At 39.2% G+C, this 13,860-nt stretch overlaps 1 protein-coding gene across 7 annotated transcripts in view; it reads left to right on the top strand.

The window, feature by feature from the left end:
* SFMBT2 (Scm like with four mbt domains 2) overlaps positions 1–13,860 on the top strand; it is a 271,301-nt gene that overhangs the window by 192,764 nt on the left and 64,677 nt on the right. For all 7 annotated transcript variants that reach the window (XM_037845421.1, XM_037845416.1, XM_037845418.1 and 4 more), the window contains one exon: positions 4,836–4,962. In XM_037845421.1, coding sequence (XP_037701349.1) covers positions 4,836–4,962 — 127 coding nt within the window. The remainder of the gene's footprint in view (positions 1–4,835; positions 4,963–13,860) is intronic.

The raw sequence follows: 13,860 nt of genomic DNA, 5'->3' as shown, positions 1-13,860 counted from the left end.
TAGATAGTGTAGTGTGTTGAACATACAGTAAATCATGTAAGCTAATTCTTTATGGCAAGACAAAAAAGATGTAATGCTCTACTTGGGATCTATTTTACAACAGTAGAAAGCACTCCCAAATCAAATACTTGTTTTCTAAACATGTGCCCCTCTAGCTGCTGATTCCCTGCACACTCCTGACCTCACCATGATTTGTAGTACAGGGATAAAAGAATATGAGAACTGGGAGGCACATAGGGTTGTCTTAATAGAGAGAAACTCAATACTGAGCAAAAGTTACAACAGATTTTGGAGAATTAAGTAAGTTGATGACTGGGTCATTGTATACGCATAAATACAGAAAAAAATTAGTGGCAGAGTTGGAAGTTCAGGGCTCCTTAAATGGTTAAATGAGCTTTCCATTGGACTTTCCATTGCCTTTGCACAAGGTGGTTTCTCTGCAGCACTGGAGACCTGTGTGGCATGTGCTTAGGTGGTCTGGCAGGGACAGCCATGTGACTGTGCCTCCATGAAGTCAGCACCTGGGTGACTGGAGAGCTGCTAAGTCCAGTGAATTCTTACTTGACTTTTCACCACAGTGATGTCACTGTCACAGGATCTTCTGGCCTCAATGCCTTTCACTGAAGACCATGGAAGTACTTTGTCCCATTGCCATTCCCCTTGGAAGTTGTGCTTTCCACTTGAGAAGAGAAATATTCCTCACACTCTAGCCTTGGAAAGAAAATCCTTGCATCTCCTCCTAGTTTCCTATATTTAGGGAGCTTTTTATTCTATGATAACACAGCACCACTAAGGCTTCATTTTATCTGCCCTCTGCTCCCATTCACCAAGCAGTTGTCCAAATGGATTTTAGTAGTGGAGCAAGTAGCCACGTCCCCAGGTGGCCTCTGAGCTTTTGGGATTTAGCAACCAAGATTAAATCTCCTTTAATGAACTTGCCGGTGTATTCATTAGGAAAACCCTTGGCACTAATATGCTCCCCCCTTGTTTCTGCCTCTGTTTATTTAATAGGCAGGATTGGCATCGGCCCATTGGCATATGCATTGCATTACAGGTACTTTGCTGAATTTGTTAGCTTGCTTCAAGTGCTCTCTAATGGAATGTTTATTATGAATTCATTTTTTAATCATACATCTCCCCTGTAGAAGGAGAGAGCTAGTGTGGCAGTGGATGCAGGGAAGACATTTCCCCGGGGATGTTTAACAATCCTAGGCAGTTATGAAATGGATTGACACAGCCAAATGCTTAGTAAAATAAACTCACAGGTAACAGTTTTGCTATTGATCCTTTATAAATACCCTCAGGCAGTGAGCTGAAACGAAAATAGGTTATGTGGTCATAGCTTTCCCTTATTAAGTGGGATAAAATGCTTATAACTCACTTAGAGGTCTTTTTAGGCAGCCTATTGAGTTGTATTATCAGAAAGAAATTCAATACATAATATGTTTGGATGAGGCTGAATGACTTGCAGAAAAATATTCTAGCCTACCTAGAATATCTTTGATTTCTGTTTGCAAAGAAACAAAGGAATAGAACAAATTGGTTTCTTAATATATATTAGATAGTTCTGCTCTGGTTATGTAAAGACATAATTGCATTTTTCAATTTAACTTACATAAAAAGACATGTAAACGTGTATTAACCTTAATTTCTTTCTGTGAATAACATAAGGGTGTTCCGTTACTTATAGGAACGTGATTATCTTGGTATGTATGTTTCAAAATAGTTACATTTATTTATATAGTGTTGTAACATGTCTGATTATAATTGATAGTAGTTGGTGATTTTGGAGAATTTCATATTTATTTTAAAATAATGTTAGTGACAGTTTGGCTTCCAGTATTGGCTGATTAAGCTCATGCCTAACTGGCCCTCCTTCAGGTAGCAATTCTAAGCTCTGGACAAAAGTACCAAAAACAACTACCTGAGTGCACTGGAGAATGAATAAAAGCAGTGAGATTCTGGAGGGAGAGGACACTTGGAAGAAAGGAACAGCATGGAACATTTGTCCCAGTTTTTTCAGGCTTTTTGCCTGAGGGCTGCCACAGTTGGCAACATAGAGGATAGCTACCACAGTGATGGAATTTCATGGCCTTTCTGGTCTGATGAACTACATATTGTAATCTAGCCAACGACAGCCACTGGAAAGTGAGGAGAGACTCTCAGAAAGGAGAGAGATGGAGAGGGGGAACCACAATTTCTGAGTATAAACTTTGCCTAAATCTTTGGCTGATCCCTGATCCACATGTCTGCCAGGCAGACTCCAAACAACTCAGCTAAAGAGAAAATAAGTGAACTGAAATTTGAGCTACTGCTCAAGAGCCAGAGTTTCTAGTTTGGGTCCAACCAAGGTAACTGATTGCTAAAACAGAGAAGTCAACACTCTTGGGAGGAATATAACACAATCCAGAACAGTTTTCACACATAATGTTGAAACCATTTAGGTTATAACCTGTAAATATGTAGGTCTTTCAGCTACTCTGAGAAATTTTTGGTCATTATATATATATGTTTTTTTTCTGCTAGTCTCTCTTGTCACTTCTGGGTCTCCAACTGCACACAATGTTGTCCCTTAGATCCCTGAAGCTCTGTTCATCTTTTTCTCCCAAATCTTTTTCTACTCTCTCTTCTTTATATTGACGAGTTTCTTCTGAGAAAAGATAATCAACAGAGACTAAAACCAAGATGACCCAGATGTTGGAATTAGCAGACAAATGTTTTAAAACCTCTATTATAACTAAACCCGATGATATAAAGTAGTGGTTCTCAAAGTATAGTCCCCAGACTAGCAGCTTCAGCATCATCTGAGAAATACTTGTGGAAAATACAAATTCTCTGGTGCATTCCAGATCAACCAAATCAGAAACTTAAAAGAATGGACATTCTAGAACTGAAAATAAAATATCTGAATAAGGAAATTCACTAGAAGGAGTTATTAGTAGAATGGAGATGACAGAGAAGAGTCAATGACCTTGAATTTTTGAAGACAGAGATTTGCCAATCTAAAGAAGAGAGAGTAGAAAAAGATTTGGGAGAAAAAGATGAACAGAGCTTCAGGGATCTAAGAGACAACATTGTGTGCAGTTGGAGACCCAGAAGTGGCAAGAGAGACTAGCAGAAAAAAACATATATATAATGACCCAAAATTTCTCAAAGTAGCTGAAAGACCTACATATTTACAGGCTCACGACTCTCTGTGAACCCCAAGCTGCAACTTTGGGTTGCGGTCAAATTGCTGAAAAGCAAACATAAAGGGAAAAATCTTGAAAGCAGCCAGAGGAAAAGAAATGATATATTTCAAATAGGGGAACAACAATTTGAATAACAACAGACTTCTCCTCAGTAATGACAGAGGCCAAAAGATAGTGGATGAAAGTCTTTAGAGTGCTGAAAGAAAAAACTATAATTCTATATCCAGCAAAAATATGCTCCAAGAATGAAGATAAAAACCAACACTTCACCAAAGAAGGTATATAGATGACAAAGCAACACATGAAATGAGGCTCAACATCATCAGTTAGTAGGGAAATTGCAAATTAAAACCACAGTGAAATTCTACTGCACACCTGTTAGAATGGCTACAGTTTTAAAAATGGCTATGCCAAGTGCTAGGTAGAATGTATAAGTGGAACTCTCATACATTGCTGGAGGGAATGCAAAATGTTATGGCCACTTTGGAAAATACTTTGGCAGTTTCTAATGAAGTAAAACATACACTTAAAACCTGAAACATTGATTCCATTTGTAGAGAAATGAAAACTTATGTTCACACCAAGACTTGTACCTGAATATGTATATCAGCTTAACTCATAATCACACAAAACTGGGAGAAACTCAAATATCCTTCAGCTGGTAAATGGATAGACATTGTCCATCTATACAATCCATTATCAGCTATACATTGGAATATTTTTAGCAATTAAGTAGAGTAAGTTACCAGTGCATGCAGTAGTATGGATGAATCTCATATGCATTATGCTAAGTGAAAGAAGCCAGATCCCAAAGATATGATTCCATTTAGATGATATTATAGAAAAGGCAGAATTACAGGAATCAGTAGTTGCCAGGGATTGGGGAGGGACTGATTAACAAGGGTTAGTGCTGGGGTATTTTGGGGGGCTGAAGGAACTGTTGACAATCTTGGTTGTGTTTATGGCTGCCAGACTGTGTGCCTTTGTCTACCAGCCCCAATCTCATAGAATTGTACACCAAAGAGTGAGCTTTAGTACATGTACATTTTTAAAAAATGAATAAAAAAGGAAATAAAAACAAACAAAAAGAACAAATGTAAAATAAATTTCAGGTGAAAGAAGACCAAGGGAATTCCTCACTAGCAAACCTGTCCTATAAGAGAAGGGTGTTCTCCAGGCTGAAGGGAAATGAAGCCTGATGGGAGCTCGGAAATACATACTTCAACTCACTTAAATATGCCCTGGTTTGATTCTAGTCAGGAGTATAGGAAAGTGGAAGAAATGATTGGTCCTTTGGTGGTTTCCCTAAAGTAAATGAACTTTCCCTGAAGTAAATGAACTGGAAAGCGAGACTTCGGATTCATTTGTGTGTTTATTCTCTTGCTCATTTAACCAATATCCTTAGGCACCTGCAGTGTGCCAAGCATCGTTCTAGATACTAGGATATAAAAATAAAGAATGCATAGTTCTTTTTTCCTCATGCATGGTGGGAAAGCTAAACACGTAAAATGCCTGCCTGTCTCATAAATGAGCTACACGTGCACACATGTGTGTGTATTTCTGCTTCTTCATCTGCCAGCCCTGTTGCCACATGTGATCAGGCTGTGATATCCACCGGCTCAGTGTTAGTTCTGTTTCTTTCAGACATCATTCGGTCGAGGCTTCACAAAGAACATGAAGCTCGAAGCTGTCAATCCCAGGAATCCAGGAGAGCTCTGTGTGGCCTCTGTCGTTGGTGTGAAGGGCAGGCTGATGTGGCTTCACCTGGAAGGTATGTACAGAGAGTAGTAACTCCAGAGAACACGTGTCTCCACCATGCACTGGCAGGTTCTGGAGGAATGCAGCTCTTCTCCGAAGGGCCCCTTTTGATTCCCTTTTACTTAAACAGTTCTTAAATTATTCAGTGTTCTTAAATAAGTGAAACTAATCAAATCTAAATTCACTCAGAGGCTCTCATCTTAGCTCATAATTTCATGAAATGAGATGCTGGTGTGATAATTATGTTTGGAACACAGTGGTCTTTTTACATCTGTGATCATAAAAGCTAATGTCACAATTAAATTAGTATGAGTCACTGAGATTGGTATTTGAGGTCTTGGTTGTTAGGAAGATAAAATTATATATTTGCATTTTAATGTGAATAATACCTTTTTAGTTTCTTCAGTCAATGCTTGATTTTTCCTCAGAATAGTATGTAGAGGATGACTTTCTCTCCAACTACTTAATAAACAGGATTTAAGCCTGTTTGTTCAGTGATATTTAAATTATTCCTTATAGCTACAGTCCATTTACAAGAACACAGATAATTCACAGAAGAGCGTTATCTTTCTAAACAGAACCTGGATGATCATTATTTTGGATTTAGGCAAATAACTATTTTCCCAGGTTACATTTTTCAGTGAGAAATAATTAAAATGGGTTTGTTTTCTAAGGTTTCCGATTTCCCCCTGATTTATAATTCCTTGGTTTTCTTTTTTAATATTTTAGAGCACTTCAAGTGTATTTGAAAGTGAAGACTAGATATGCATAATAAAATAATGTTGGCTTTCTTGGTCTATCGTTTAAATCTTAAGACCTACTTATACAACACCACTGGAATAGGAGGTTTCAAAGGTCAATGTTCGTTCTTTTGATAATTACAGAATTGTTGCTAATATCTTTTCCATCCTTATTTTCTTGGTAAGCAAATCTAAAAGGCAGTGAAAATCTTTTAAATAGGTCTACAATCTCATAAATATTGTAGTCCAAAAGATTGGGAAAAGTAGAGAACAGTAATTTTAAATGGATGTTCCATGTGTCATTACTTCCCAGAAAACAGTTTAAAACATGATTTTGATTTAGGGTTTCAAAATAAATTTGAAATAATTGGAAAGTCTGAAAAAGTTGAGTGCTTGGTTAACGGATTTTGAAGTGGAATGGCTTCCAGTTGGAATCAACCAGTATATAGACAGAGGCAAAGTGGTGTGTATTCCTGCGCTACAAGAATAGAGCATGACTTTATTTTCATTATTTACACGTAAAGCTGAATCAACTGCTCTTGGAAAAACAACCCTTTCTGTAATTCCCAGTCACCAAATTTAACTTTAACTACATGTAACTAATTTAAATTTAACCACACTGAACCATATTAAGAAATTGGAATCTCATTTACATTAGTAACTTGAAAACAAAAATGGTAAAATTTCAAGACCATTATCATCATTATTATTTAACACATTATGGTTAAAGTTCTTTGACAGCCATTATTTCTTTAGAGTTTTTACTTTCAGAGTGCCTTAGCTGATAATTACCTAACACAGACAGCAGTAAGAGTATCTTGATTTTTATAGGTGGAGAAACAGCTGAGCCATTAAGATATGCTTGGGGTTCAAATTCATCTTCTGTGTTGCTTAATTCACTAGACCCCACAGTGTCCCATTTTTTAGAAAGAATGATGAGCATTATTCAGTGTAAATTTAACACTTTGACAGTAGTTTCTCCTTTTGCTGGTCGTCTTTGGGATATAAATTTTTGTTTTTTTAACAAAAAAAAAAGTACATTGGCTCACGTCAGCTCTTTTCCTTATTCCCCAGAGTGCTGTCGTCCTGTAATAATGAAAATTTTAGTCACCGTTAGGAAACAGTAAAAAAATAGATTGCCAGATTTTTCAGACCTTGCACATTTTTCGTAAGTGTTTTAAGCAATTGTTTGAATATCGTCTATCTGGAATCATTAGCCAAAATCATGCAACTGTCTTACCACTTAAAAAATATAATACACACAAATAAAGTAAAAGCCTATCAATCTCCTTGGTCTTGGTTTGATTTTTTTTTTTTTTTCCTTCCCTTACTGAGCATTTAACTTTTAAAGTGACAGCTAAATTTCTTATTTTTCACAGTGCTCTGTATATAGTGTTTTCTTCCTTCAGTCTAGGGGATAAAAAGATAGAGATTCTCTATGGTTGCTCTGTGGCTATTAAATATTTATATAATGACAGTTATTCTGATTATAGACCATTTATATGACACTTTAAATTCGTAAAGTGCTTTATCACAATTTTATTAGTTATTTTTATGCGTTAGATTGATTTGAAATATTTTCAGCACACAGCTGATTGACCACTTTTAGGTCATTAAAATGATCATTTTTGTTTAATATCTGACTTCTCTTGGAGTCAGTTAGTTCTCTAAGTGTCTATAAAGGAACAGATTTTGAACAGGGAGCAATGAACAAGATACATGAGATTAATATAATGTTATTTTAGGTACATATTTGAAAATAGTTTCAAGCTCTCACAAACCACTGATAGTTAGCAAGGACAATTTATGGTGATGGGTATTGTCCCACTGCTTTCTCTTACGTTAATAATCCGCCTGACTTTCTCATATCTACTATTGTGGGCATTACCCACAATAATATGAATTACTTTCAGTTTTATTGCCTCTCGCATTGCAGCCACATGGGACTAATCAAAAATAGAGACTGGCACACACACTCGTATGTCTGCATTCCCCCAAATCAAGCAACTTTACATTCATTTCAGATTTTTTTTTTATGGGGCAAATGTAATTCAGGGACTTGATCTCACAGCTCTTTAACTCCTTATGTGGGTTTATGTCTTGGCATTGGCTTCTCTCGTGAGGTCCACTCTCTCAGGATTGTTTTTCCTGGACACTTCATTAAATACATAACACATGCATTGCACTATTTAAATGAGATAAAATAGATTTCTAGCCACAAATTCCATTAGTTAATGCAAGAGATTGATGAGAACTTTGAATCATTTAGCTTTTCACCCATAGTTCTACAGGGGAAGTGAGATTTTTATTGAAAAATTTTTTTTTTTCTTTTTGCAAGATTTTTTTTTTAATTTTCCTACAATTTTATAGAGTTATATTCACACACCATACATTTATCCACAGTGTACAATCATTTGTTCATGGTTTCATCATAAAGTTGTACATTTATCACCACAGTCAGCACTTGAACATATTGATTACTACAAGAAAAATTGTTTTTTTTTTTTAGCAATAAGAAAAAAATGATAAAAAGAAAAATAACATGTCATACAATACAATATACTAGTAAGGACAGCAAATAACACCACTACCAAAAATCCCATATTCCTCCCCTATATCCCCCTCTCATATACATTTAGCATTGGCATAAATAATAATAATAAATAATAATAGTGCTTTCTGTTTAGGTACTTTCATAATAATTTGCCATGTTATCTTGTATGAACCTCACAAACCTGGCCACTTAGCTGGCAAGGATATTAAGATGTGGAAAGCTCATGGTTTATGCAACTTCAAAGAGTTGGGTGACAGAGCAGCTCCTCCTGTTTCCTAGTTGCAAAGCCACTTTGCCTCTGAGTTTTGTTCTTGATTTTCTCTCCCCAAACCATTAGGTCATCAGTCTTAGGCAGTATGAGAAACATGCATAAAGTTGGTCATCTGAACGCAAGTAGTCAACTCAAGGGAAAATGTGTTCTGTGGTCCTCCTAGGACTTTATATAAATATTGTTAGGATTGAATTCAACTGAAAGCAACAACGTAATTCATAGTGCCTTAAGCCATTGCTTCTCAAACTTTAATGTGCATATGAATCCCCTGGGAATCTTGTTAAAAGTCAGATTATTATTCAAGGGCAAGGAGGGTGGGACAGGCTGAGATTCTTCATTTTTTACAAACTGCTAGATGATGCCAATGCTGCTTGTTTGTTGATCTCACTTTTGGGAGCAAGGTATTTATCTCAAGCAGTAAAAATTTTGGCATAGCTAGAGTAGAGCTGATATGTCAGTTTGAGAGTTTTATTAGTCAGGCTCCTTCTATCTTTCTGTTCTGCCATCCTCGTTGCTTGTGTCTTTCGTCCTTATGATTACAAGACGGCTGCTGTACCTCCAGGCATTGCGTCAGAGTTCCAGGAAGGAAGAAGATAGGAGGGATGAAGGTGAATATGTCTGTACTGTTAAAAAAAAAAAGGCTTCCTTAGAAGGCTCTCTTAGTGACACATGCTTAAATCTCACTGGCCAGAACTGTGTCACTTGGCTGCCACCAGCTCCAAGGAAGTCTAGGAAATTGAGTATTTTTATTTTCCAGCCTCTGTAGAAAAGGAAGATAAGAGAGAAGGCATTGTGACTGATTTTTGAGCAGGTAGTCTATAGTGTCTGCCACATTTATCAACAAAACAAAGCTGAATAGGAAAGTCAACAGAGATTATGCCAGATAAAGTCCATGTAGCTAGAAAAGGGATTGAGTTTAGAGATGTTGATGAAAGCACAGAGGAATAGGCAAGTAAAGTATTTATATGCCTTCTGTCTGACAACTCTGTCCTTCTAAAAGCTTCTGGTCTTTGATGTTACAATGCTGTTTTGTGGTGCTAACAGAGTAGAAGATCCTTAAATGGACCAATTCCAGGCCATTTACTTTTTGGCAGTGCAGTACACCCAGCTGGAGGCATTGCTTCTGAGAGTGTGGCTGGGTGAGATCCATTTAGCATCAGAAAGGAGAAAGAACTGGTTGGTTTCTGTTCTCCCTTCTAGACCTAACTTTATGACTCTGTAAAGACTGGGACCATCTTGAATTGAGCATTAAGAAGCTTTTGGAAGACCATAATCCACTGGAAAACACATACCAAGTAGATCCTTAATGAATGATAAAATAACCATTGACATAGTTTTGGTGGCTGCTGTTGAACTTGACGGAGTCAGTTGTCCTTGATTCTTGGCCCCTGGGGATAACGTCTGAGAGTCCACTCGTGGTCAGAGATGGTAACTCCAAAAAGTATGGTGGGCTCCTGGCAAAAAGCATGCTTTTTTTAAGCTTGGCACAGTGGAATGTTTCTCTTAGTTTCTGAAGATTGTACATGCTTAGTTTGTGTTGGTACATGCAGATGGAATGTTACCTTAGGAAGTGACTGTGAAATGATGAAAGAACCTTTAAATATATAGTCTTTAGCTCTCAGGGTGCTAGAAAATTGAAGGAATAAGATGTGACTCTTCATTGGTAATATTTATTTCCAGTCACCAGCATAATTTTCAGTTTGTCCCTCTTGATGATCCAGCTCTATGCAAACCTGGTCACCTAGCAGGCATTCAAAAATCTCTTAGAGTAGGAGGAATGGGCACCTGTTTTAATTGGCAAATTAATCGAGGACACAGAAAATCCATGCAGGCAGTTAGCCCCTATTTTTCCTTGCTGGGAAAAGAGTCTGTGGATTCTTACTAGGAGAAAGGGCAGAAAAGCTGCATCGCCTCTGTAGATTTTTGTGCCAGTGTGTAGCAGTCCAGTTCCTCTCTTGACGGAGGGTTGTGGCAGAGAAAGGCTGAGCTATAGGCTGAAGGTTAAAAGGCCACATTTACAGTCACCTCCTCCATAGAAAGCACTGCATTGGAGGCTGCAGGGGATCCAGAAATGAACCCAGTCCCTTCAAAGAAGGAAGCCAAGAAGCATAAATAAAACCAGTCTACAAGGTAGAAAACATGATGGGAATTTAGAAGGGGAGATGCTTTCCAGCAGGGGAGAGTCTTGAAGAGGAGGTAATGTTTGAGCTGGGGCTCTAAGGATGGATAGTTACAGGAGATAAAGCTGTCAGGGTTGTCAATGAGGTTTCAAACCCAGGTGATCAGAGGCTAGAGAGGCCATTTGGAGGAACTAGGAACATGGGAGAAGAGAATTAAGATTTGTGGGAAACAGATGTGCATTTGGACTGTTTGGTTTTAAGTTATGAGTATGAATTCCAGGTGAAGATGGGTAGCGGGCAGCTGGGATTTCAATGCAGAAGCCACAGAAGATGGCAGGGACAGTGATCATCTAATTTATTTAAACTGGGAGACTTTTAGGAGTGAAGGGGAATACTCTTCAAATGTGATTCTGGTACTGCAGGCTTAACCTGGACTCTCCCATGCAAACTGGGATGTGAGCTGAGTGTAATCTGGAGCATCTGCTAAGGAGTCATGGTGGCAGTGGACAGCTATATTCATGATGTTTTCTAGCTAGACAGAACCAGGTTCAAACTGAAGCCGTCACTGACGCCCAGCCTTGAGCAAGTTGCTTAATCTCCTTGAGCCCCAGTTTCCTCATTTCTAAAATGACAGTAATTTAATACTCATGCCAGGGGGTTTGTTTGAGTGTAAAGCAGCCGGCACAGGACCTTCCCATCACAGCAGATGCATTTGGGAAAGGCTGGGTATCATTGTTTGTACATAAAGCCAGTGGAAGAGTTTTCCATGAGTAAGAATGGAGGGAGAACACCCAGCCAAAGACAGAAAGACAAGGCAATGCGCCTCATTGACCCTGACACGTACGAAAGTTTTCATTTTCTTCTGGGTGCCGGAGGTGGCTGGGGACTGACAGACAGCAAGACGGACGGTGCCTGCAGGATGGAGCGTTTGTACCTAAGTCTGTACTGCGGGGCCCATTTGTCTTGTACGAAGGCAGTAGGACCCTCTCAAACCAGGACCGGAATGGCAGCAAGCCCTGGCCAGGAGGGAGTGGAGCAGGTATGGGAGAGGAGAAGCAGGCAGGATTCATTGTCTGGGAAACCAGGGAGTCAGCAAGGATAAACCTGTGGGCAAACCCACCTCTGGTCCCAAAGACAGACCCTGTGCTCTTGCAGAGTTTTATCTTGCGTCTATGGTGTGATGTTAGGCGAAATTGGAGCTGTGCGGGTGGACTTGGCATTGGGCTGGCTGCATGGATCCTTTGCGTTGTGATATAGGATCAGGGAGAGACATGAGCAGAACAGAGTGGAGAGTGGGGTCAGGGAAAGTGGGAGTCGATGCCGGGAGCCAGGAAGCCATAACCAGCATTGCCTCCTTCAAGGAAACTTGACTTTGTAGATGATAGCACAAGACCCTAGATTATGTGATCAACGGGATAAAGGCTTTCTTATTTTCATCGAGGAAGCTGAATCACAATTCATATGTTTTCAATGAAGTAACCACACAAAACATGCCACGTTAGTTCCACACATATGTTTGGGCAAGGAATCCATGGATAAACTGGGTGAACTGGCTGTAACCACTTATGTCCCTTACGTGGCAGGTGCTACAACCCTTATCACTAATAAGTACCCTTCCTATCTCCATTTTTCTCAGTCAGTTTTTCTTTACCTCCTTTTAGGAGGATGACTATGTATGCCCCTTGTCTTGCTTTGGCTGGTTGGTTTTTGTTTTCTAACTGAGTTCGTTTTCTTTTTAGGCAAGTTTCTCTACTATCATTTGCAATTCTCCACCCCTATGTTGTTTTGGTTCCTTTTCTGTTGCAGCATTTGACCTCCTCAAACCCTCTTCTCCATCTTCTCCTTCAGCCCTTTCTGTGCAGGGTCCCCTTCCCCACCCACTCCTCCTTCTTAGATGGGTTTTCTCGGCTTCATCTTTTTTCTGCTTCGCTTACATTTGAAGCCTGGAATTCTTCAAAGGTCTTTTCTTCACCAGTGTCCGTACATGGTCTCATCTTCAAGGAGCAGTTCTGTGCTGACGTGCAAATACCCAACTCTCGCAGGAAACGAAGCCTCCCTCTTTCGTCTACCCGTAAACGTCACTCTGTGGATTCCATCACCTTCCACTAGGCATGTCCAAAACAGGTTTCAGGACTGTAACCCCTCTCTCCTGCCCTTCTCCTCAAGCGCCCTGTCTGACTCGATGGTACCGTCCTTTTACTTTATTTAGAAAGCACAGTCATCTAGGTTAGGAATTGTCTAACAGCTCTTGTTTATTTGCTTTCTCGCTGCTCCCCATCCCCCCAAACCAGGAGTCATTTCCACGACCCATCTTCATCTCTGTTATACTTTTCGCACCACCACACTCTGATTCAGGTCTTCGTTCCTTTCTCTTTATATTTCAGTAGTTTCCCAGCTGCTTTCTCTACCATCTTCATGAGGCACTAAGAATTATCTTTGTAAAATATAGATGCAAGCCAGCCATTGCCGTCTTCCTAATGAGCTCTGCATATTCTCAGGGAGTAAAGAGAAATTAGTTAACATGGCACTCAGCAGCCCTTTACCAACATGCACATATACTCTCCTGATGTGTGATCTTGAACACTTTTGATTAGGAGTCTTAAGTCTCTTCTTAAGAAGAAGTCTATTTGTTCCATAAACTCGCTATAGCAATAGAGCCAAGCCCATAGGATAGCAGTGTGGGTTGACTGGGTGCAATAATATCCATACAGGGCTTGGCACCTATGATTGGAACACTGTCCTCAGTGCTCCGTAGATAGAGGTTGTTGATGGTATTATATTAAAACTTATCTTTTCGGCTTTCCCACCTTGCATATAGCCTGTGCTCCATCAGAACAGAACACTCACTGGATCTGTAAACAACTTGATATTGTTATCGGTGTTATATACCGTTTGTTGGGCCTGTACCCTTGTTTTTCCACATTATACAGCATGATGTTTGTACAAGACTTTGCGTGTTCCTATATGAAAATGTGAATGAAGATACAGCAGTCCCTTAAATGCTGCTGTTTTGCCAACCAAATTTTGAGGCAATGAGGTGTTTTATACTTGTAAGCTAAAATTTTAGAAATTCTTGATCAATTTTCTATATCCTTGGTTCAGTTCCAGTAAACCACCATCTACATCGTAATTAACTGCCGTCCTGTTAAAATGTCATTTCCTGGGGTCCAGGCAGACCTGTGCATCTGAATCCCTGGGAGCAGGTTTATAAAGTCGCCCTCCCAGA

The sequence above is a fragment of the Choloepus didactylus genome, chromosome 8, assembly GCF_015220235.1.
Source record: "Choloepus didactylus isolate mChoDid1 chromosome 8, mChoDid1.pri, whole genome shotgun sequence".
NCBI lineage: Eukaryota > Metazoa > Chordata > Mammalia > Pilosa > Megalonychidae > Choloepus > Choloepus didactylus.
The sequence above is the reverse complement of the archived record's forward strand: the minus strand, read 5'-3'. Positions and strand labels throughout refer to the sequence as shown.